Here is a 27,372-nt window from a genome sequence, read left to right on the forward strand (position 1 = left end):
TAAAATTTTTTTTATTAAATAAAAGTTATTACGCAGTAATGGACTATCTGAATTAAAACATGTAGTGTAATTAAAGTAGCCTGCATTGTAATACATGAAGAAATAATTATAATATGAAATCAAAAATTGTACAGTACTATAAGAAAATTACAAATTACACAAGGATATAAAACTAATTTAAGATACCTCAAAAATGTGTGTAAATACAAATTTTATGTGTATAATTGTAGGTATATTGTATTGTATATGATTTTGCTGACGAAATACACACAATGTAAATTGTTACATGGATTAATAAAGAAATCAATCAATCAATTAAGTATCTAGGCATAATGTTGCAAAGCAATATGAAATGGAATGAGCATGTAAGGATTATATTAGGGAAGGTGAATGGTTGACTTCATTTATTGGGAGAATTTTAGGAAAGTGTTATTCACCAGCAAAGAAGACTGCATATAGGTTGCTAGTGCAACTCATTGTTGAGGAGTGATTGAATGCTTGGGATCTGCACCAGGTTGGATTAGAGAAAGACTTTGAAGCAATTCAAAGGGCTGTTAAGATTTGTTACTGGTGGATTCAAACAACATGCAAGCATTATGAAGATTCTTCAGGAACTTAAATGGGAAGGTTATGTTCTTTTTGAGCAGCACTACTGAGAAAATTTAGAGAACCAGCATTTGAGACTGACTGTAGCATGATTCTATTGCCGCAAACATACATTTCGCGTAATGGCCATGAAGATAAGATTAGAGATATTGGGCTCGTGTGAAGGTATACAGACAGTCATTTTTCCCTTGCTGTAGTTTTGAGAACAGAAAAGAAAACGACTGCTAGTGGCACAGGGTACGCTCCACCATGCATCATATGGTGGCTTGGGGAGTATGTATGTAGATGTAAATGTAGAAAGATAATCAAATACATTATGGATGCCTCAGTCTTAGAAAACACATGTTACACTACTACTTTCCATGTACAAAAGTGAATTAGATTCTGCACAGTGACATGCAATATCTTCGGTAGGGTTTAGAATTTCTTAAAACGCAAAAGGCACAAGTTGTGTCATCAATAAGTCTCAATAGAGACAAAACCCACAGACTGGGCACAGTGATAAACATGACGACTGCCGCAAGGCCACTGGCAGCGCTGTGTGCCTGCCAGCAAGCACAACAGTCCTCACACCTAACACTGTGAGCCTGGCCTGGTCTGGTCTGATGGTGAGACATCCACTGCTATGTGTGGGGCAGTCAGTGTTAAGAACCGAGCTCTAGTATGTGTGAAACAGGGTTAAAAGCTCTATCCTGCAACTGTGATTAATACTTTCCTATTTTTTCTAAATTTCTTAAGGCAAATGCTAAAATTGTTTGAAGACCATGGTCTAGCTTAGCTTGTGCTTTTCTTGTAGTGGCCATTATGTCAGTGGGGTGTAAAATTCACATTTTCCTTTCTTTCCCAAAAACAGGGAACTAAAATGTCAGATATGTTACAGTGCGACCAGGTTAGTACCACAGGTGACTTACGAGGCAGCATTAGTAGTAGCCCCATAAAGCTCATTAATGATGAGCTAGTTAATTCACAAAGTAAATTGGTGTTTTTTAACCCAAATTAACCAAACTAAAAAGGGGGAGGGGGGGTTTCAGATAACTACTTCTTCGGTTAAGCCTGAATGTTTAATATGTGCTACAGTATTTTGCATTGTGTAAATTTTTGAAAGCCTTGATGGTCAAAATAACTCTAAAATCTCTCCGTCGGCTACATTTATATTCTCTGTTTATGTTAAAATTACAGTTTCAGGTTTACAGTACATTAATATACAGCACACATGAACTATTATTTGGTCAGCCTTAGTTGGAACAACTATGATTTTACTTGGTATGAATACTGTCAATATTTATATTTTCTATTCACGAAACTATACTCTGCCTTACCACCATAGTGCCTGCATCCATGACCAGCACTTTGTCCGAGTCCATGATAGTATTCAGGCGGTGAGCAATTGTTAGCACCGTACAGGTTTTGAACTTTTTCCTAATTGTTTGTTGGATCAGTGCATCTGTTCTATAAACATAGAAAAAAAAAACACATTTTAAGATTATAAACTGGCTACCTCTACATTTGTGCATTATTTAATGAGAGATTTTGCGAAACTACAGTAAATGACTAATTGCAAAATTAAATACAAGAAGGTACCCAAAATAAACCAAACTTGCCATTTTTTTTTCTTTTTTCTTATTTATTCGCATTTTAAGCACAAACCTTCAATCCTCTTTGAGAAACTATCCACCTGCACTAATACACTAAGCTTGACAGTGCCTCCGTCATTTTTTCTTCACCTCAGCAACATCAGAAAAACACTTCCCTTTCACATCTCTTTACATTCTAGGAAACAAAAAAAAGTTGCACAGGGCAAGGTCGTGAGAGTACCGAGTGGCCAGGGGGGGGGGGGGGGGGGGGTGAGAGACGAGTCATCACATTTCAGGTCAAGAATTTTTTTAGAGACATGGCTGGGCTGCGTTAAGAAGGGGTATTGTCGTGATTGAAACATCAATCACCCAACTACCACAAATCAGGTGCTTCTGCCACATACCACTGCAGAATCTTTTCAAAACTTCCAAATAGAAAGCCTGGTTAACTGTCTGATCCTGTGGAACAAACTCTGAATGGAGGATTCCTCTCACATCGAAAAAATAAATCAGCATTGTGTTAATGTTTGATTTCACGTGATGAGCTCCCTTGGGGTGAGGCAAACTTGGAAGTCTTCGATTGAGTTGGTTGTTGGTTTTATTCAGAATTGTAAGCATAGCACAAAGTTTTGTCACCTGTGGTTTGAAAGAAGGTTTGGATCATTTTGGGACTCTTGCCTCGAAGCACAGCATGCTTCCGTGTTACCTTGTTTGAGTTGAGCAGTCAGCAGTCAGGGCACAATTTGGCAGCCACCCTTTTCATTCCCAAATCTTCTGTCAGATTTCACTGCACTGAACTCCAAGTCACTCCCGACAGCTCCACAATTTCGTCGCTGATCTTCATTGATGACGGCACAGATGTTTTCAACATTTTCATGCGTTCAGTATGTGGAAGGACAACCATAACAAGGTTTGTCATCAGCTGACATTTATGAAATAGGAAAACCACTCAAACACTTGAAGTTTCACCACAGCATCAACCTTGTACACTGTTTTTAACATTCCACGAGCTTCTGTTCCACTTTTTCAGAGCAAAAAGCAGAATTTCACCACCATACAGTGTTCACAAAAATCAGCCACTGCAAAAACAACGATCACACAAACAGTTGTAATTACGAACTCTGCTGAAACCAATCCTGACCTCCTTCAGCAATGGCACTCGGCTTACTGACTGTGGAATGTTCGCTCTAAAAAACATGGTATTTCAAAAGCTCTGGCCACCCAACAATTAGTTTTTTTTTTTAAAAAAAAGCGGAGTGTGTGCTGATATGGAACTTCCTGGCAGACACTCAAACTCGGGATCTTTGCCTTTCGCCTTGCTCTTGCCTGCGAAAGGCAAAGGTCCCAAGTTCGAGTCTCGGTCCGGCACAGAGTTTTAGTCTGCCAGGAAGTTCATGGAATTATTGCTGGAGTTATTAATGTTAACTACTTGCAACAAATATGAAATAGTAGAAGCAAATAAAAGTAGGAATTTGACAGATAATGTTTCAGTTTATGTCGTTTAACTTTTATCTTGTCTAACGACAATGACACATTGTTAGAAGTTCAAAAATACTTAAAGCTCAAGAGAAGCGATTTGCTGAATAGTTGGAGTAAGGCTTACAGATACAGGAGATTAAAAATGCTATGGATTTTTAGCTTTAGACATTAAAAAATTCTATATGAGAAAAAATGGAAAAAATATGCACTTTCCCTTAACTGCTAATTAAGAAGTGGAGATCATGCACTGGATCAGAAGTAGAGAAGATGAAGGGAAGATTCAGATATGATTATAGACTAACAATCAAGGTTCTATTTCAAAGTAAGACCTATAACTTTGTTTAGTGTTAAAACAATAAGAATCGGACTTACTGTGGATCAACATTTGCTGTGGCCTCATCAAGTACTAGTATGTTGTTGTTTCGCAGAATTGCTCGTGCTAGACAAACAAGTTGTCTTTGGCCAACACTGAAATTGCTGCCTCCTTCACTGACTTCAAAATCTAGTCCATCAACAGCTTCTTTAAGTTTCACCTGCAGTTAGTGTTAATAAGTTAAGTATATATTTACTATTATGTGTAGTACTTAAATGTTATTGTATTATGTTAGAAGCATATTTTCCCTAAATTTATTACCTCTTCTAATACTTCATAAAGTCTATGATCAGGAAATTCACTGAAAGGATCCAGGTTGTATCGAAGTGAAGCCGAAAATAATACAGGCTCTTGAGGAATGATAGATATCCTTTTCCTCAAATCATGTAGGCCAATTGTCTGTGTATCTATGTCATCAATATAAATAGCCCCTTCAAGCTCTGCTAGACGAAACAGTGCTGAAATGAGTGAAGACTTCCCTGCTCCTGTTCTGCCAACTATTCCAACCTAAGGATATAACAAAAGACATCATTGTAGAGAAGTTTTAAATAGCTAAAAGCTTATTTAAGTATCATGTGGATTAATTTTTTAGTTTGTTTATCTCAGTAGTCAGGTTACATACCATTTACACTTTTTCCTGGTTATTATAATGTCACTATCTTTCAAAACAGTGGTTACAGTGTGTGTTTTATTTCAAATGGAATGCTTTCATAAACTCACTCTCAGAAAAATTGTGTATACTGAAACAACTATAGGATTTGGACGGAGTTAGGGTATTCCGACAGTGTAGACTAGAAAAAAACTTACTCTAGCTGTGAATTAGAGAAGGGGAAAAGCTCAGCAGCATGTAATATGACAATTCATTTCAACAATTGCTGGTTTTTAGATTGTATCATGAACAGTCGAAAACCAATGTTACATTAAGTATAACAAACAGGTCATTTTAAGATGAGGCATAGCACCTTTACATCAGGCCTATAGCAGTTAACAATAGCAAGCAGCCTCATGCAGAGATGAGATTATTTCTAAATATTAATAATAATAATAATAATACTTTATTTGACACTGAATGATTCATTGCATTTGTATAAAAACAGGTTACAATTCTTGATATATGGCACAATTATACATTCTTCTGAGTATGTCACTGATTAAAAAAATGATTAAATTACAAATATAATGGTTTGCTTAACACTGTTTACATATTTTTTCGAAGCATTTCTTATTCTGCATGTAAGTATGGTATTCTTCTGATGAGTAAAATGGATTTTGTAGCAGGAATTTCTTTAGCAGAAATTTAAGCTACATTTTGGGTAGGGTAATAACTTAACTGGGCAGTGCATTGGCTAATTTTAAATCAGCATATTGTGGACCCTTTCATAGAGTGTTGTTCTGTGGCTGCTGATGTAAATTTTTTTTCTTTATTTCTGGTACTGTACTGATACAAATCATAATAAATGTTAGGCTGCAGTCTTTTAACAAGTAATATGTCTTTTAGAATGTACATATTTACTATGCTTAGTACATGAGTTTTTAGAAACAAGCCATAGCATGATTCCTTATATTTTGCTCCTCAGATGATTCTTATAGCCCTTTTTTTGAAGTAGCAAGAGCTTATTTAGATTTGCTTTGGTTGTTACCTGAGCTATTTTTAGTCTCTCTGGGAAGGTGCCTGATTCTATTATATTATTTACTGCTACAGACAGAGGTACAGAGACATTTTGTCTGCGCACTTCTAATACATTTATACTGAGGCCATCGTGCTCTGCAGAATTGCAAGATTTTAGAGAGCTAATGATGTTAATTATTTTTTTGCAATTTGTGGGGGCTAGATACATGTTATGCTCAGATGGATTGCCTTTAAAATTATGCTGCAGATTTTTATGTTTATCATTGACAGCTTCCCCTACTGAAAAAAGATATTCAATTGAGTATACACACATCAAAAAAAGTTTTGCATCACCTTGGTTCCGAGAGTTCCGGAACTTATACAGAAAACTGGTGTACAGTTTAACATAAACATCATTTCCGCCCTTTTTATTGCTCATGAGAACCACACATTGCATGTTGTACCAACAAACAGTGAGACCTTCAGAGGTGGTGGTCCAGATTGCTGTTCACACCAGTACCTCTAATACCAAGTAGTACGTCTTCTTGCAATGATGCATACCTGTATTTGTCGTGGAATACTATCCACAAGTTCATCAAGGCACTATTAGTCCAGATTGTCCCACTCTTCAATGGTGATTTGGCATAGATTCCTCAGAGTGGCTGGTAGGTCACATCGTCCATAAACAGCCCTTTTCAATCTATCCCAGGCATGTCTGATAGCGTTCATGTCTGGAGAACATGTTGGCCACTCTAGTCGAGCGATGCCATTACCGTGAAGGAATTCATTCAAAAGATGTGCATGATGGGAATATGAATTATCGTCCATGAGACGAATATCTCACCAATACGCTGCCAATATGGCTGCACTATCTTTTGGAGGATGGCATTCATGTATCGTTAAGCCGTTACAGCACCTCCCATGACCACCAGCGGCATACGTCAGTCCCACATAATGCCACCCCAAAACAGCAGGGAACCTCCACCTTGCTGCACTCGCTGGACAGTGTGTCTAAGGTGTTCAAGGTGATGAGGTTGCCTCCAGACATGTCTCCCATGACTGTCTGGCTGAAGACATATGCAACAATCATCAGTGAAGAGAACGTGATGCCAATCCTGAGTGGTCATTCGGCATGTTGTTGGGCCAACCTGTACCGCACTGCATGGTATTGTGGTTGCAAAGATGGGCCTCACCATGGATGTCGGGAGCGAAGTTGCGCATCATGAAGCCTATTGCACACAGTCTGAGTCGTAACACTATGTCCTGTAGCTGCACGAAAAGCATTATTCAACATGGTGGTGTTGCTATCAGGGTTCCTCCAAGCCATAATCCGTAGGTAGTGGTCATCGACTGCAGTAGTAGCTCTTGGGCGCCCTGAGCAAGGCATGTCATCAACAGTTCCTGTCTCTCTGTATCTCCTCCATGACCGATGAACATCGCTTTGGTTCACTCCGAGACGCCTGGACACTGCCCTTGTTGAGAGCCCTTCCTGGCACAAAGTAACAAATTTTGTCACAAACGAAATGCAATATCGACTGTCTAGGCATGGTTGAACTACAGTGCTCATGCGTGGTTGTTTAAATTTTTGGGCGGGTTTAGTGACATCTCTGAACAGTTAAAGGGACTGTGTCTGTGATACAATATCAACAGTCAATGTCTATCTTCAGGAGTTCTGGGAACTGGGGTGATACAAAACTTTTTTGATGTGTGTATTAGCAATTTAAAGTTGATCTTTTACTACCATCCCATTGCGGGATGTCCCTACAGCACTTGTCTCTGCCTGTTCTAGAACTGTTTTATCAGTCCTCAGACACCAGTAGTAACACAGTGTAAAGCCTGAAGCTTGTTTGCAACATTGCTGCTCCTGGTCTGTATTAATAACTCTTTATGGTATTCTTGATAAGTTCTGAAGCCCCCCCCCTTAGCTTGAAATTTTGTCTACTATTCAACATTGCACTATGGAATAAATTTTTAATTTTTCCCTTGCTTCAATGACATCATTATTTATCCAGATACTTTTGTTTATATTTTTAGTTTGTTTAACTTTGGCGAGTACAACTGGGCATGTGGCATCAGAACAGTAGTAGAAGTCAGCACCAAAGCAGTCATAGGAAAACCTATCATTCTCAAACCATGGAATGTGTCCTAACATGCAGTTCAGTATATTGATGTTATCATTATACGTAATTCTTTTGCTTACATATAGTTTCTTTTTAGTGACAAAGGGCATCTAATATGCCTCCCATTGTAGCTGTACTGAGTGGTGATCAGAGATGACTAGTTTTAGAACATCTGTACTGTAGGAAAGATGGGTCACATTTGGGATTATATTATCCACACATGTTTAGCTGTTGCCAATTTCTCTAGTTGGCTCATGGATAACTGGGTTCAGATTGAATTCATTGAGTAGGAGGTGTAGCTTTTAGTTATTGGCATCATTGGTTAAAAAGTCTATATTTATATCCCCTGTTATTATAGTATTTACATGGCTATTTAACCTGGAAAATGTACTGTCTCCATGTATCAACAAGTCAGGTAGATTTTTGAAAAATGTACCCATACATGCTCCAGGTGGCCTATACACACTGATAATTGCTATATTTTCTCTACCCCATTTTAGAGTCATTGCAGCAAATTTTGTGATTCCTTCTATGCAGAATGTACTTATGCCAACAACACTGAAATTACTTGCTTTAACAGTAAAGATTGCTATGCCAGCCCCAGACTTGTTTTTCCTACTACAGGCAGAACAAAATTTCATGGAGAGTGGTTGACTATTGCTAATTAGATCTTCAGTGCCAGTGTTTAGTTATGAAAAAAATATCAGGTTTATCAAGACATATAATAATATCCAGATCATTGTGCTTGTTTTTAAGACTGCCATAATTCTGGTGTATGACATTAAGTCTGAGTTTCTCCTGCTGGACTATACAAGAGGATTTAGGGCTACTAAACTGTCCATCAGGCTTTACAAGTTTCCCAGGTTTGCCTGCAGTGGCTGTTTGTGTGGCACTTTCTGATTTGGTGGGTTGTGCCATTCCATGGCAATGCACTTATTTACACTACTTTGTGGAGAATTTCGTCTAAGTTCCTAAACAATTAATTTACTGACTGTCTTTTTTCCTCTTTTATTCATGTGCATACCATGCATTGTCTGCAGGTCTCTTTCTAGATTGCTGACATTAACTGGGGATACATGGTGAAATTTATTATATATTGCTTTAAGCCTATCTTTTGACTTGTATGATTCACCAGTTTATAGTACTGGGGAAACAAGAAACATACTCGGATAATTTAGGTAGTAATAACACGAAGTTCCCTTCTTTACAAGAGTTTTCTAACATTGCTCTGAAAAGCTATTAAGTTGCGATTGGCTCAGGATAAAAGATGCATGATAGTGGATTGACTACAAGAATTCACAGCCGATCAGAAAACAGTATGTTCACACATATTTTGTGGGCTCTAGAATACTTTAGGGAGACTAGAAAAAATGTGGAGCTTAACCACCATGTATAATAGGAGCACTGCAAAGAGGTGTCATTTTGTGGAATTATTAGTGAAAATTTATCATGTAATGTTAGAAAGTGTTTTCATATGAATGAGAAATATGAAAGTGCGAAATTTTGGTTTTTCAAAAAAACAAAAAAACACGCAGAACATCTGTAAACTTTCTAGTAACAGGCTCACTTGAATACCATAAGCTGGCTACTATTCACATTAGTACAGGCTGATGGTGAACTTATAACAAACGATTGACAATATAGTGAAGTTTTATGTAAAGTCTATATTTCATTCCATAGTTCATTTAAATCTGTTACTAGAGAAACTTCTGACGTGCCCTGCAGATACAATTAGTGCGGCTGGTTCTACTACAGCTTGTTCAGTCGAGCAACATTGATTTGTTTTCTAACAGGGAAGACTTGTGAGAACTGCAGAAGAAGACAAGCCCACTGAGATGTGAGTGTACAGTTTTTTATAGGTGAAAAATGTAACTGCGTCACCGTGAAGGCTATATAAGTACTTCAGTAAATAGTAAAATCTATATGATTAGTACTATTTATACCAATTTGCTTGAAGTTGGCCAGAGAAGTTAGTACATGGGGCCAAAGAACAGTTTTGTTGATACATGGGCATAACAGTGGTCACCAGAATACTAATGATTTGGTGTTGAAATCACAGTACTTACTGGTTTGGCAGTTTATTCCATGCTGAAGTGCCCTGAATTGGAGAAGCAGAGTGCGCTATGGAACAGCACCATTGTTGACAATGAGAGCGATATCACAGAAGAAAATGCTGGATTTTATTTTTCACAGCAGAACAAAACCATTGTGTATCAGTGTTATACAGAGTGTATGTAATGTCATTACTCATATATGAAGTCACATCCTTATGAAGTGTTATCGCAGTGTCCCCGGTTCAATGATTTTTTTTGTTCAAAGACTGGGATTGTGTACTGTCCTAACTATTTCACTTCATCTTCATTGATGCACAGGTAGCTTGAAAGAGTTGCACCAGGTGATCAAATACTGTCAAATAAGGTCTCCTGACTAATAACGCCATACAATCATTTCATTTCATTTTTTTTTTTTTAGCATGGAGGGCTTTCTATTAAGTGGTAGAAAGTGAAAAGTGGATAAGAGTTTAAAGATTTCTAGTACATATACAGTTTCTACACAGGAGAAGTCTTCAATAAGCAGAATTACATGGTTATTCTGAACATTAAATCAAGAAACTGAAAGGTAAGACAATCATAGCGTAAACTCAATATACCCAGATGAGGTAACATTTTATTCTGGTGACTGTGACTGTACATTCAATTTGACATTCAACCTGCAAGAAATTGATAATCTCCACGAAGTTATTAAACTCAAATTACGCTACGCCACTTGGAAATTCTAAGTTACATGCATTCCACGACAACTACATTCTGGTACCCTATTGAAAGGAACCAAAATACTTCTGTGGTGAAAAATCAATGAAGTTTTAACAAGAACGTTAGCTAACTAGCTATTTAATAACATTTAAGAAGAAACTGACATTTTTTGATGGGAATATTCATCAACAAATAGTGCTATTGTCCAGAGCAATGTGGCTAACACCTGAAGTTCTTCCACAGTCCAAAAGCCATCACCAGCACTGCAGTTAAAGAGATTTAAGGAGGATTGATTGGTTGATGAGTGATTATAAAATTCAGCAGCAACACTTAAGTCAAAGAAGAGGTTAAAAAGGCCAAGAGTCGGAAGACTGTTTGCTGCAACTTGGACGACGATTGTTTCATCAATCCACAATGACGTCCCAACAGCCAACAGTAATAACATTTGCTACCTGTCTACCTACAGCAACAAAGTAAACTCTGCACAGCGATCAGCATTGTAGCGCAGTGAGATTCTCAAACGTTGTTTGGTGAGCTGTGTTAAATCCAATCTGTTTTTCCCTCCCCCTGTGGTGGTGCAGCATTGTGTAAATAGTTAAAAATGTATTAGTGATTGAAAGATTGTTGTAACAGAATTAACTTGTAGGGGTCATAATCCATAGCAGAAGAAGATGAATTTTTACATTAAATACTGTGAGAATTGTATGCCTGTACTGATTCAGAACAAGGAGCAACATATGGAGGAATTTGTGACAAGCTGGAGAGAGGACTTTAGTAGACAATTAGGCACAAGATCAGATAAACTAGATACTAAGCTCAGTGCAAATAAGGCCAAATTAAAAGTAAATCCAAAGCAGTTAAATACTGACTTCACAACCTAACATTATAAATAAAGGCTGAAATACAAGCAACTAAACCAACAATGAAAAACAGATCACAGAGTTGTTCAAAGAAAAATTAGACAGCGATCAAAAGATTTATCAGTTACAAGTTCCAATGTCTAATTAGGCAGAAAAGATACATTGTGATGTAATTAAGTAATGTGACTTACTGAGAAATGAAGTCAATGAACTGTTTATAAAAATATAAACAAGGATTTAAAGCAGGTTAAAGACCTAACTGAACACAAATTTATTGAGGTACACAAACAAACTTCAAACACAAGTGTCAGTCTAGGTAATAAAAAAATGCAGATTTGTGACAATTAGATATCTTTTGCTCTGCTTTGACTCCTCTGGAGGAGTGTAGTGGTAATTTATTGAAATAAAGGTGCAACAAGATGGTGAATAAATCATTAGCACAAATCCTTTGACAGAAGTTATATCTAATACAACTATCTGGGAAATATTATCTGATTTTGATGCACAATTATGATAACATAGGTGGAACACTTATTGACAGATTTTGTCAACAACTTCAGTGTGATTGTTTTCATATTTGCTGTCCTGTGGTATGTTGTGTCCATTTTCTGAGGTGCCTGGTGGCAACCCAAGATTATTTACAGATGTTTCCTTAGGTCTCAGTACAAATGAATTAGTATTAATTTTTAGTACCTACAAAAAGGATGGAGTCAAGTTCAGCTATGCATTACATGTAAAAGTCAAAGACATTTTAAATACTCAAATAAAGTTAAAAGAAGGTGAACAGGCAGCTTTTAGATGAAAGGTCAACAGCCATATGCCTGTGTTAAGCAAGCTGAAGTAAGGGAATCAATTAGGGATACCCAGAATAGCATCTTGAGTGTTCATTTTTGATGCTACGAGCACACAGGGACAATAGATATGTGACTTTGACTTCGGGGGGGGGGGGGGGGGGGGTCATGTTCTGTACAAACATGCTGAGTGAAGCCAGCAAGGCACCCAGTGTCTGCTACATGTCTTCCGATTTATGTTTCTATATAGCGGTCTGTTCTTCTTATGCAAGTACTATCATCTTTAAAGTTACATTTTTCTTTCGCTACCCTATGTGTGTCAGTTCAGTGACATATGTTAAGATAGTGAACTCTATGGTCAAATCTTTTTAGGGTAGCTGCACTGTATGATCAAAAGTGTCTGGACACCTGGCTGAAAATGACTTTGTGGTGCCTTCCATCAGTAATGCTGGAATTCAGTATGGTGTTGGCCCACCCTTAGCCTTGATGACACCTTCCACTCTCACAGGCATATGTTCAATCAGGTGCTAGAAGGTTTCTTGGGGAATGGCAGCCCATTCTTCACAGAGTGCTGCTCTGAGGAGAGGTATCGATGTCGGTCGGTGAGGCCTGGCACAAAGTCGGTATTCAAAAACATCCCAAAGGTGTTCTACAGGACCCAGGTCACGACTCTGTTCAGGCCAGTCCATTACAGGTATGTTGTTTTCGTGTAACCACTCTGCAATAGGCCATGCATTATGAACAGGTGCCCAATCATGTTGAAAGATGCAATTGCCATCCCTGAATTGCTCTTCAACAGTGGGAAGCAAGAAGGTGCTTAAAACATCAATGTTGGCCTGTGCTGTGATAGTGCCACACAAAACAATAAGGGGTGCAAGCCCCCCCTCCCCCCCCCCCCCCCACCCCCCCCCCCCCCCCAATGAAAAGTACGACTACACCGTAACATCACCTCCTCCGAATTTTACTGTTGGCACTACACACACTGGAAGATGACTTCACCGGGCATTTGACATACCCACATTGTGCCATCGGATCATCACATTGTGTACCGTGATTTATCACTCCACACAACGTTTTTCCACTGTTCACTCGTCCAATGTTTACACTGCTCACACCAAGCGAGGCATCATTTGGCATTTACAGGTGTTGTGTGTGGCTTATGAGCAGCCGCTCGACCATGAAATCCAAGTTTTCTTACCTCTCGCCTAACTGTCATTAGCACTTGCAGTGGAACCTGATGCAGTCTGGGATTCCTGTGAGATGGTCTGGATAGATGGTCTGCCTATTACACATTACGACCCTCTTCAACTGTCGGCGTTCTCTGTCAGTCAACAGACGAGGTCGGCCTGTACGCTTTTGTGCTGTACATGTCCCTTCACTTTACTGCCACATCGGAAACAGTGGACCTAGGGATGTTTAGGAGTGTGGAAATCTCACGTACAGACATATGGCACAAGTGACACTGAATCACCTGACCACGTTCGAAGTCTGTGAGTTCCGTGGAGTGCCCTATTCTGTTCTCTCACGATGTCTAATGACTAATGAGGCCGCTGATATGGAGTACCTGGCAGCACAAAGCACCTAATATGAAAAACATATGTTTTTGGGGGTTTCCGGATACTTTTGATCACGTAGTGCTTATACATAACACAGTATACACAAATCTCGTATAAATACACAACGAAATATGATATGAGACTATTAACAAATGTGAATCACCACTTGTGTCAAATCTGCAGAAATTATGTAAAAGGGCACAGGCCATAACTAACAAAAGTTACAGAGATTTGTGTGTATGATGATGGAGCTAAAATGCCATTCTGCTTAAGAGCAATTGTGTGTGTGTGTGTGTGTGTGTGTGTGTGTGTGTCAAATGTTACACAAATCTGTATTTTTTTAAAAGTTAAACAAATTAATACTGACTGTAAGCAACGTCACACTGATGGGGGGAAGAAAGGTACCCTTATGTAGTATCAACAGATGTGCTAACATCTAGGTAAAATACAGATGGAATCCAGATGAAAGCTGAACAGGGACATTATAAGCCACATCAGCAAGATATGTTTGTAATAAACGAAAATTATGAGTTTTGGTAACAATGTGTTGAATGGAGAGGAGTATAATTTAAAAGAAATGAAAAAGAAAGTTGGAGGGGGGGGGGGGGGCATGATGAAGAAGATCAGTACAGGTTCTGGGTGCAATAGAAGCAAGATACCAGAAAACATCGAAGGATGGTGGGAGGTGCATAATATACTCTAGGATATATGTGTAAACTGTGTAATAAACTGGTAGGTGGACCAAAGAAAGGATGAAGTACATCCGGATGGAGGATAATGGAGATACCTATAGGCACACTGTGGAACAGGGATGGTTCTTTTAAGGAGTATTCTTCTGCAGAAGGAGGTGTATTTCCTAGTTTGTACAGAAATCAGATACCATTGTTTTTGGGGCTTACTCCACAGTGGCAAAGTAAAAGAGCCTATCTTTGTTGTCTGGTTGATTTTGTATACTAATTTATTAAGGGAATAACATGGACACACATGTCTGAGCTAGCTTCATGAGTTGTTCACAATATAGGAAATAAAGAGTAAAGAAGTATAGTATGCAAGGCAACAAAAGGTTGCTAACTGTTTGGCAAATGTAGCTCGCCAAAGTGACTGAATGCATCCACAGACCAAAGATGTATGCCTATTGTGCAACAATGACTTAGCATGTTTTGTAGAGTTTTGTGTACTTTTCTAATGTCTGGTAGTAGCATTGTTTGCTAACAGTTTTGTACTACAGAGATTTCTATTCTTTTTGATGGTATACATTGTGTGGTTGGGTTTGTACAGATTTTATTGGGGAAGGATAGCTGAAATTAGAGTCAGCTGCTTAGCTTACTTTATCTTATTTGAAAACATCGTACAGCAAGTAAGAGATACAGCTCCTATGCCAGAGTTTCCTTAAAAGTTTAGTTTGTTAACAGGATGATGGCTACTGTTTGTTATGCTGCTCTCTCTCTCTCTCTCTCTCCCCCCCCCCCCCCCCCTCCAGAGGCTGTCAGTAGTAGGATGTTAGAACCAATTTTCCAGGCTTGTTAAGATGAAGCCAGTGGTGACCATTCTGTAGGACTGGCAAACATCTTCGTCCCTCCGGTTCACCAGTGAAGAACCTCCCAGGGAGAGATCTTTGGGGAGGGGAGTGAGATTGGTATCTGTCTCTGTAGTCCATCATCTTTCTTTCTCAGTTCTAACATTCCTACTCTTTCTTTTCCTTTCCTTTCTTCTCTGCCAGGAGTACAAGGTCCATCCTCTCTCCTTCCACATTCCGTAGTTTCCAGTGTGAAACCCCTACTTTTATCTGTGTATTAGAACCTGTTTTCGCAGTATTGCCAGCAATGTAGTGCATGCACCAGTGGCTTTTGGACAAAATTACAGCAATGATCAACCCATAACATGAACTGATAATTATTTCCTGTGCAATGAGCATCATTAAGTGATAAATATTCATTATGTACCAATACCAGAGAAGGAAAGTTGCTACTCACCATATAGTGGAGATGCTGAGTCACGATAGGCACAACAAAAAGGCTCACACAATTATAGCTTTCAGCCATAAGGCCTTTGTCAGCAACACACACACACACACACACACACACACACACACACACACACACACGTCTGCAGTCTCAGAGAGCTGAAACCACAATACTCATTATGTTTAGATAAAGAATTGATAATTAAACTAGAGGTGCAACTGATTTACCAGTACCCTTTGTGGCTAGCCCACATGCATAGAGAAAGAGAAACAATGTAAAAAAAGTGTGTATGTTCGTAAAATGTTTGGACCATAACTTTCACGAATTTAAATTTGTTTGTATAACCTTTATCAAAGTACTTCAAGATTAGGTGTATTGCAATGATAAGTGTTACTTATTCTTTGTGGGGTAATCCACAGATAAAAATAAGTAACATTAGGACTGTGTCTTGACTAAAGACATCTTAAAATGGAATTATATAAAGTAGTACTTTGACAAACACCACTGTGGTTTTTAGTTTCCACAGTTTTAACTAAATGTAATTTGTGAAGGCAAAAGTGTGTTCTGAACTACCAGTATTATTTACCTGTGTATGTTCTACAGCCATAATGACATCTTTCATCTCAGGAAGGGGATATGTAGCATAGCATATCGCTTGCGCGAAGTGATGTGCTGCACGATATCTACCGAACTGACAACTGATGATCTTCACTGTGAAAGTTTTTTGTTAGCTTTTTAATCTAGAATAGCATACTGACTGGAAGTTTATGACTGTCTGCGCATGTACATTGGTATGGACGAATGCCGCACATCTGCAAGGTGGGGCGATGGTAGCAGCTTTACTACACTTCACATTACTTACTGGTTTGGTGGTTTATTCCATGCTGCAGTGTCCTTCCTCGGAGACACGAGGTGCACTGTGGAAACATGCCTTCTATGACAATGACAGTGACACCATGGAAGAAAAGAAATTGGTTTCCATTTGCTAGATTGGAACAGAATTGTCACATATCATTGTTTATGTGTGAATTCATATCCTTATGAAATGTTATCTCTGTGTTTGAAGGAGGAATGTAATTGGGTTTAATACAAAGCACTTTCTATTAATTGTAGAGAGTAAAAAATAGATAAGAGTTTTTAAGATTTCCAGCACAGATACAATTGCTATCGAGAAGTTGTTCTCAGTAAAATGAACTATATGGTTAGTCTGAACCTCCCAGGGAGAGATCTTTGGGGAGGGGAGTGAGATTGGTATCTGTCTCTGTAGTCCATGGCAGTTCAGAATTGAAAGATAACAGCAATCGTAACCTATACACAATATACTCAAATGAGATAACATTAACGGCAGTAGTACTGCAGATCATCTCAGTACTAGGACATCAAAAATTGAGTCCAGCACTAGTATGTCATCTGCTGGCCTAATCCTGTGATATTACGGCTACGCGTTCTCAAGGAAAGTATGCTTAACCATAGATGCTGAAACATCACAAGGCATTAACATTTCATGTTTTTCCCTCTGCTAACAAGATTACTAATGAAGGCCACAGTAATGTGTTAATGACAGAACATGTGAAGATCAATGAGGAAACAGAGCTATCTATGCTATGGATTTGTTCATATCTCTCAAGAAACAATTCTGTAATTAATGTGCTATGCTGCCCCTCAAGTACCTGCAATGGCTTTGTTCCGGGTTGTGGCTTAAATGAATGACATATGAAGTCGTACAAAGGATCTCTAATAAAAACTTAACCATTTGCTAATGTAAATATAACAATTATAAGGAAATCCAAGCTAACAAAAATGTTTTGCAGGACCCAGAAACAAATATAATTAGTAAATTACTTGATGTAACTTCACATGTAAACAACCGAACATACTAAACGCGCAAACAAAGTTGACTCTGGCTGATGGGAGCGGCCATAAATGGGAAATGCCTTTGCAGTCGCTCCCATCAGCCACCGCGCTAAGTGTTTGCACATACAATACACTTTCTTGGTGTCCAGGCAAATATTAAAATTTCAGCTAACTTTTTGCTTTCCGCTGTATCGTTTGTTATTCATTCATTCACACACACATCATGCATAAATCTCATTACACACTATGTAATCAAAAGTATTCGGACACGTGGCTGAAAATGACTTGCTGGAATTCAGTATGCTGTTGGCCCACCCTTATCCTTGATTACATCTTCCACTCTCGCAGGCATACGTTCAATCAGGTGCTGGAATGTTTCTTGGGGAATGGCAGCACATTATTCATGGAGTGCTGCACTGAGGAGAGGTACTGATGTTGGTCGGTGAGGCGTGACACAAAGTCGGTGTTCAAAAACATCCCAAAATGTGTTCTATAGGATTCAGGTCAGTTTCCATCCCCAAACTGCTCTTCAACAGTGGGAAGCGAGAAGGTGGTTAAAACATCAATGTTGGCCTGTGCTGTGATAGTGCCACGCAAAACAACAAGGGGTGCAAGCCTCCTCCATGAAAAGCACGACCACACCATAACACCACCATCTCCGAGTTTTACTGTTGGCACTACACACACTGGCAGATGACGTTCACCGGGCATTTGACATGCCCACACTCTGCCATCGGATCGTCACATTGCGTACCGTGATTCATCACTCCATACAACGTTTTTCCACTGTTCAGTCATCCAATGTTGACGCTGCTCACACCAAGCAAGGCATCATTTGGCATTTACAGGCATTAATTATATGGGGCTTATGAGCAGCCGCTCGACCATGAAATCCAAGTTTTCTCACCTCCTGGCTAAATGTCATAGTACTTGCAGTGGAACCTGATGCAGTCTGGGATTCCTGTGTGATTGTCTGGATAGATCTCTGCCTATTACATATTACGACTCTCTTCAACTGTCGGCAGTCTCTGTCAGTCAACAGATAAGGTCAGCCTGTACGCTTTTGTGCTGTATGTGTCCCTTCACGTTTCCACTTCACTGTCACAACGGAAACAGTGGACCTAGGGATGTTCAGGAGCGTGGAAATCTCACGTACAGACATGTGACACAAGTGACACCCAATCACCTGACCACGTTCGAAGTCCGTGAGTTCCACCGAGCGCCCTATTCTGCTTTTCTCACGATGTCTAATGACTACTGAGGTCACTGATATGGACTACCTGGCAGTAGGAGGCAGCGCAATTCACCTAATAAGAAAAACGTATATTTTTGAGCGTGTCCAGATACTTTTGATCACATAGGGTATAGTAGAGCCTTAAAAAATGTGTAACCAGTTGGGCTATTTTTGTAATCTATACTATCAACTAATTACAAAGATTGCTAAACTACTTACACAGTTTGAGAAGATCTGAATAAAACAGTTTTAGATTTGAGGCTGCAGTTTTTTCTAAAATAACTTAAAATTGATGTTTCAACAGTCTTTGCAGGGGTCCTCTTCCAGATGACTAAATTGTTGAGTTCTGGACGTGGTATGCCCAATATACCTTTCTGTTTTGTTTATTACATGACAATTTCATTATGACAGAGTTGAGCTTGAAAACAAACCATGTGAAAATAAAGCAGTTTATAGATACTTGAACTTAGCGTTAACACAAGTTCTGGAAGCTGTTTTTGTAGAAAAAGGCTGAAGATGGTGTTATGTGCAAAATTTCAATTCTGATGTGAGAAGAAGGATAACTCATTGTAAAGAAACAAAACATATATGATGACAGAAATATGAATCTTGCAGAAACATATTAAGTGGAGATACTCTTTCAGCAGTAGGTAGGAAGAGACCACAGATGCAAGTGACGACTGCACTTCTCAGAATCTTAAACAGAAAATATTAGAACAACAAATTGCTGTTTCTGCTCTCCAAAACATCTGTGAACTGCATCAAAATGACAAAAAATTTGTTGTTTCCAAAGCATCTTCATGTAAATAATAATTGTCATTGAAGAAGCTTGTGATTATTGCTGATAGCCTCAGACGTGTTGGTGGAGAATCAACTGTGGGATCTGTGAATTACGTGATGCTTGGGGCTTTCCTGCTGGTAGTTCATTTTAGACTTCCTTCTTGTCCTTATCCGCTGTCTCCTTGGTCTGGATGAACTCCGTACTTAATTTATAAACTGTCCATTTTCCTTCTATACATTTCTCTGTTCACCCCAATTAAATTACCTGTCTGCTATGGTCTGATAATAATGAACTATTTCTCTCTTTATCTCTTCATAATTTTATATTGAAAATACTTGTTTTGTGGTTTCAGTTGTACTAGTTATTCATTATTTATGGTTGAAAAATATTACAATCTTGTTTTACCTTGTATTCATGTCACTTAAGAGTTATGTATTATTTTTGTTCCAGTGATTCATGCAATTTCCTTAATGTTCAGTCCATATTACTCCCTAATAATCATCTTAATAAAACAATCGTAGTATGTTTACCTTTTCAGCAGATTTTATAGTAAAATGGAGATCTTTTAGAACTGGAGGATCTGATGCAGAATATCGTAAATATGTATGAACAAACTGTATGACTCCATCATCTGGCCAGACTTTTGGTGGTCTCCTGCCTGTAATAAAGCTCCATTAGTTTAACTCACATGATATCACTTTATGTAATATGTTTCTAATGGTGAACAAAAAGTGATTAGCAATGAATATGGAAGTCAGTATTAAAGCATCATTAAATATGACCAATCTGACAGATGCTATGCATGAACACACACAGCTGGTTGCCAAATTGTATCATCAAATATCTCAAACACTATCAAGGGCAGAATAATGAATCCACAATTAATCAGTAATTAAAACAATGGTAGATCCAGAAAATACAAGAACATGAAGAACTATTGTGACAAGATTAATAAAAAATAAGGTACCATACTGAATATAGAAAGACAAAAGCAAATACCAATCGATATAAAAGACATCAGCATCTCCAATAAATTGGAATTAGAAATGCATTCTCATACAATTAGAAGTTTGTAGATCATTAGCAAGAAATACCCTACAGTTTCGTCCTCATCTAGAAATAGTCTTTACACAGTTTAACAATAAGAAGAAGAAAATTGTTGTTTATTGAGAGGTTAACATGGACTTCTAAACAATGGCAATCTTAGACAGTTACTCTAATTTCAACTTATGCCCTATGGCGTCATTCTCAGTCAGAGTAGATGGTAATAGCAAGACTACTATTGCCATATTGCCACTTTCTTCTTAGGCCCCACATATTATAGTGATGTAGGGACCACAATAAATGGTGTATCAGATCATGACGATCAAATAATAAAGTTAAAATATACCAGCTGCAAAATAGTAAATGATCGTACCTAAGTTACATGTGTTAGAACAATAATATGAGACACCAGAAAATCCTGGGTGTAATACAAATAATGGAAGGAGGCACTGACTGATTGACAGGTGCACAAAAAAGGTTGAAATGGTGCTGAGTGTACAGATAATGTCCTCGTCTGGAGCTAACTGATACAAAACACGCAGAAATGCTCAGGGCTATGTTTTCCCCTCCCAAGTACATTGTCCTGGCAGTGCAGTCCAGTTAGAGAAAGTGGTCATGTAGCAGGTGAGAGGTGATTGGGAAGAATAATGGAGGTGAGGGAAAGAGGAGATTGAGTTGCGGAGGGGCAGGTGGAGTGGGGAGGGGGGAGGGGGGGGGGGGAGAGAGAGAGAGAGAGAGAGAGAGAGAGAGAGAGAGAGAGAGAGAGAGAGAGAGAGAGAGAGAGAACAGGATAGGCATGTGATTCCAGTTAGTTCACCCTGCCACAGGCAGAGAGAATTGTATGTAGCACTTGAGAAAGCAAATAAAATGCATACGGATGAAGTAGGAGGGCTGAGGTCAGGAGACTGATTCCAGGAGGATAGTGGGTTCAGAAGTTGTGTGTTAATGATAAATCCCAACAATGCAATTCAGGGCAAGTGATATTGGGGGGATCCATACATCACAGGTTGCGAAGCAGTCATTTAAGTCAAGTATGTTGTGCTCAGTAGCATTTGCTGTCACTGGGTTGCCAACTCGGCTCTTGGTAACAGTATGCAGGGACCATCACTTGGTGGACAGCACATAAAAGGCTGCGCCAAAGCTAACAACAGAGTTGCTATATGACATGACTGTTTTCACAGGTGCCACAGTTACCAAAAGGGTACGATATGCCTGTGGCAGGACTGGGATACAACGTAGTAGGTAAATGGAAAGAACATTTCTTGCACCTATGTCTTTCACAGCAATACGACCATAGCGACAATGAGTTGGAACAAGCTGTGTCATAAGGAATGGAACAGGTGTTTTGCATATTGGGACAGAGGAATACTACTTTCAGAGAGGTGGGAGGGATGTTACTCATTTATGAACACGGCGATTGATAATAGAATCCCCGACTGAAACAACTGGACAACTTTCTTCTCCAGCGCTTCAACTACCTATTGTAATGGATCTGGGAGATGTGTTATTTTCTACCAAATTTGTCGATACCAAATCTAATGAGGGAGGTTGTAAATGTTTTCTTATATTTTTGTCAGAATATTTTATGTGAATTGTAATTTGCCTTATTTTATGCTAATTTGCTTATATGTTCGAGAGTGACAGCATATTGATTAATATTAGTAGATGTGACGAATAATATCAAAGAGACTGGTTAGAAGTGGAAGCTTGTGTGTTGTCTGAAATGTCTTTGATGTTGGAGTCGTCTTTGACCGTAGTCAGTCAGCAGTGAACACTCGGTGTGTGACGGTAGAACAATGTACAGGTCCCCATTATAATAATTTGCAAGTGACCAGAAAAAATGAGTTATTCTACTACTTTTTTCATATAAACATCAAGAAGGAAGTACATTCGGAAAAATGGTATTTGAAGCATCAAAAATGAGGCAAACGCATTGAACCAGGACATTTCCGCAGCCGACAAAACAGCATTATGGAATCATACTTTTACTAGACGACTGAAGCCAACACAAAAAAGTCAAATATCATCTTATAAACATCCAAGGAAAAGTGAGTACTGTCATGAAATATGCTAAATTCAAGTATATAAAAATAGTGAGAATATTTCACTATGAATCTCCCAATCTACTCATCCACTTCAATGTATGCAACATACAATTCCAGCAGCCAGTGCCAGGGTAGGCTCACCAGTGCTGCCACATCCATAACCTGTTGTCTGGCTCTCTCCCCCTAACAGTGCTCAGCCACCCTTCCATCCCTTCCCTTCTGCACTTCATTCTTCTTCTCACCCACTCCATCCAATGCAACACCTTACCCCAAATCTGCTGCAGTGATGATACAACACAGCTGGTCCATACAATGTAGACATGTACTAGTCTGCTGCAAAGGAGGGTATAGTGTGAAATCCCAGCAACATTTCAATCTTTTTTATGTTAAAAGTACATTATGAAAGGAAAAGGGAAATGTATCTTTTGGTAAAAATAAGTAGGGATCCTGCAGTACTTGCACACTGCAAAAAGTACTCAAAATTACTACGGTTATTAAAAAAAATCAATGAACATGCACATAATGTCACAAACCAATACTGCTGACAACAGACTTAGGGCAGCATGGAATGTAGTGAAATGAGAGACAGGACAACCAGTCACAGAACAGCACTATTGAACTGAATGGAAGGGATGTGAGCAATGAGTCACAGGTAGCAACTGATTTTAATAATAATTTCTTTAATATAGTAGAATAGTTCAAGAGCAAAATCACAGTGGTATGTTGAAAAAGTATCTTTGATGAAATTCTATCATATGAATGTATCACCAGCTTCTCCTGAAATTAAGAAAACCATACATTCTCTCAAAAATAAAAGCTCACCTGGCTTTTCTGGTGTCTCCAATAGAGCATTAAGAATTTGTTCCCGTATAATATGCCCAGTCTTATACATAATGCATCACTAACTCAAATCATTTTTTCAGAGAGACTGAAATATGCCATTGTTAAACCCCTCTTTCAGAAAGGTGTTTTACTGCTGACATCATTCTCCAAAATTTTTGAGATGACGATGTATTCTAAAATAGTATCTCACCTTAGCAACAATCGTGTCCTTAGCAGATTAAAGTTTGGGTTTCAGAAGGGTTGCTCTACTGAGAATGCCATTTACCTGTTCAGTCACCAAATTTTAAAAAGCATTAAATAATAAAACAGCACCAGCTGGTATTTTCTGCAACCTCTCTATGGCATTTCATTGTGTGAATCACAGTATTCTCCTAGAGAAATTAACATTTTATGGGATTGATGGTATAGTCAACCAACGGATAATGTCATATCTAACCAAAAGAATGGAGGAAGTTGTATTCAGTAATTCAAGCAATATAGTCCACGGACGTAATTATGATGGGGGAGAAATCATGTACGGGTTCCATAAGGTTCAATCTTTGGTCCACTACTGTACCTCATATATGTAAATGATCTTCCACCTAGAATACAACAAGTAGAATTAGTTCTTTTTGCAGATGACACTAGTATTGTAATCAATCCGAGTATATGTACAGAAACAGAAGTGATGGTAAACAAAGTTCTTAAAAGTATCATTGACTGGTTTTCTGTGAATGGTCTCTCCCTCAATTTTAAGAAGACCCAACATCCTCAGTTCTGCTCATCTGGAGGTTCTACACCAGTGATAAGTGTAACATATGGTGAGGAAATAATAAATAGAGTGGAACCTTCAGAATTCTTCGGGGTCGATATTGATGAGAATAAATTGGAAAAAACACATTTTGTAACTCCTAAAACAACTTAGTTCAGCTACATTTGTGCTTAGAATCATTGCAAACTATGGCGAGAGACAAATCAGTAAGTTGACATATTTTGCATATTTTTTTATTCAATAATATCATATGGAATAATGTTCTGGTGGAACTCGCCTTTAAGCAAGAAAGTCTTCATTGTGCAAAATATGGTCCTCACCCATGATCATCATGTAAACACCTGTTTAAAGAGTTGGGCATTCTGACTACTGCTTCACAGCATATTTATTCCCTCATGAACTTTATTACAAATAATCCACTACAGTTCAAGAGGAACGATGAGGTTCATAATTACAACCTGAAGGAAATTTGATAACAAGCCCAGAAAGTTTCTCCTTGACAACTCCTTCTACTCTACAGAAGAATTTTGATTGTTGTAATGTGTAAAAGGTAGTGGGTAGGAATAACTAACTCACATATGTCTGCCAGTTTTTCTTTTTGTATAAGAGTTAGGAATGTTCAGAATGTAACCATATGCACACATTAATTTGTGGTGTGAATGTATAGTGTGACTCAGTCCACATCATTATGATCTGTCATGGAAAATTATCAAATGAACATGCTACTAACTGACCAACCAACCAACCTGTTGATCACTCAATCCATTACTATATGGTGACTGGTTATCTTTACTCCTGTTATTTACCACCAGAAAATATTTATGAATTATCTCCAATAAGAACAATAGGAGGAAATTTTCTTTTTTACTTAATTTTTGAACTTATATCCCAAAATCCAAAGCCAGCTTCCCTCAAAGACAGGTAAAATGAAACTAAGGTGAAGAAAACAAAATAATTTGTTAAGAATTAGGACTAGAATATATCCTGTAAAGAGGGAATTTTACCCATTATAAAGAGCTCTTACAGCAAAGTAGCAAAATTATACTACAAAAGATATCAAAGAATTTTAAACTTTGTTAACAGGAAGTCAAAAAGCATAAATTGTGAACAATTTAACAGGCAAAATAATAAAGCAAAAACCATAGAACATGGTAAGGTTTGTGCATCTAGAAATGTAAAAGTAGAGATGCTACATTTCTCTGGCAACAGGACAGACAAAAATAATTTGAGAATGGCAGCTGTGGCATTCATGATTTTTTTTTTTTTTCATTCAATGATTTTTTTTTTCCTTGCTGTATCTGGAAAGGGGGGGGGGTACCTCCACAGCACTCAGTCTCCCACAGAAGTTACAGAGCTGCATAGCCACATACAACACAGGGTTTTGTATACTTTTGGCATGGTTAATGAAATGTGCAGGTCCTTAGTAGAAATCAGACGTTCGTGAATCTTTTTTACGGGTTTAATAGATCAAACAGAGAGTTTTCTAAGAACTGGAACTTTCCAAATAAGGAAACTATGCAACTGCACACTCTAGAATATGCACAGAAGACAAAGTAGTAAAATTAAAATAATTATCCAAACACAAAGGCAATAAATTTACATACCAGATTGAATCTGACGGTAAAGCACTTCAACCTTATAAAGTGATAACTCATCTTTCTATGGTGGTGCATAGAGAAAATATAAAATATACCCATATTTGGTAGGTTCTGTCCTGCACTATTTTTTTAAATTAGTTTAAGTAACAAGACAGACAAATCATGGCAATTTACGCATTGGCTGTTGATATACTTTCCGGGATGTGAGGTCGTGGTCCAAGAACTTTTCTGCTCCTTACGTTTCGTCCAGAACTGCGCTGGACTTCCTCAGAGGCGCTGCTCCACTGAGTCTTGCCGACTGGAGCAGCGCCTCTGAGGAAGTCCAGTGCAGTTCTGGACGAAACGTAAGGAGCAGAAAAGTTCTTGGACCACGACCTCACATCCCGGAAAGTATATCAACAGCCATGTCACTCGGTCGTGAAAGCCTTCATTCTACAATTTACGTATTTCTGAAAAGGTAGTGAATGACAGAATTGCTGCATATTTAACAAATAAAACCTTCATTGTAATGTCTCAGTTTGACTTTCTTAAACGTTAACTTAAATTGTCCATATATGCTGACTCCCATGCAACACTTAAAATGCCAAATATTTGGCTTCAATAAGGCTTATAAATATAATATTTCTTGTTCAACTAATCATTAGAGAAGCCAGGTGTGGTATGCTCTTGCAAGAAGTATACAGAACTCTTTTAACTATTGTACAAGAAGGTGCAAATTATTTTGCAGATTTCATTTTCAATATGCATGATATAAACCACAGATTTTCAAATCTAAATGAAGAGCATCACTTGTAGCATACTTCATTCCGCATGGGATTTCCCTGCACTGGGTATGAGTCTTGTAGTATAATATACATTGTAAATACTATTGTAAATCTTTTTTGTGCCATCCTTTTTGTTGTTAAGGTCTTTAATTGGCTTTCTGTGAATTATATAGTGGTCTTTTCCATGACCAAGTAGCTTTGTTTCTTACTGTTTCACAAAACATTACACATAATATTAAATTGAAACTTATCTGATTTTTGATGAGATAGTCTCTGATTTATTCTGAAGGAGAAATAGAAATCTTTAACTGTGTACCATGTGCTGAGAGAAAAAACAATCAATGTGAATCTGACTCTTGAGTTTAAAGTAGTATAAGTAGTAAAAGTAACTACTAACTATGTACCTGAGGCATTTAGTGATCAAAATGCATAGAACCAACTGAAAACATTCAAGATTTAGAAGAACATTCCACATCAGAGAGAGAGAGAGAGAGAGAGAGAGAGAGAGAGAGAGAGAGAGAGAGTTGGGGGCAGGGAGCACCGTTTCCCAGAGCTGTGGCCAGAGTTGGAATCATCCAGAATGATTTAGCCACATGTGGATGTGTGTTGGGAAAGGTGGGCATGCATGTCAGGAAAAAAGAACACTCTAGGACAGTTTCCAAATTCACCCAAACTTTATTGTACAAACAATACATGTAGGATACATAAAATTATTAAATTTGCAGATCAAGATCTCAAGTGTTTCTGTGAGATAGCAAACTACTGTTTTGGGA

The 27,372-nt window shown here is 38.2% G+C and overlaps 1 protein-coding gene across 1 annotated transcript in view; it reads right to left on the bottom strand.

The window, feature by feature from the left end:
- The window catches only part of LOC126163184 (ATP-binding cassette sub-family C member 4-like), a 293,006-nt gene that overhangs the window by 12,181 nt on the left and 253,453 nt on the right, over nucleotides 1-27,372 (bottom strand). Inside the window, exons 20-23 of the mRNA XM_049920135.1 lie at nucleotides 20,085-20,212; nucleotides 4,294-4,539; nucleotides 4,032-4,192; nucleotides 1,926-2,055 (exon numbers count right to left, since the gene is read on the bottom strand). Coding sequence (XP_049776092.1) covers nucleotides 1,926-2,055; nucleotides 4,032-4,192; nucleotides 4,294-4,539; nucleotides 20,085-20,212 — 665 coding nt within the window. The remainder of the gene's footprint in view (nucleotides 1-1,925; nucleotides 2,056-4,031; nucleotides 4,193-4,293; nucleotides 4,540-20,084; nucleotides 20,213-27,372) is intronic.

This window comes from Schistocerca cancellata, chromosome 2, assembly GCF_023864275.1.
Source record: "Schistocerca cancellata isolate TAMUIC-IGC-003103 chromosome 2, iqSchCanc2.1, whole genome shotgun sequence".
Lineage (NCBI taxonomy): Eukaryota > Metazoa > Arthropoda > Insecta > Orthoptera > Acrididae > Schistocerca > Schistocerca cancellata.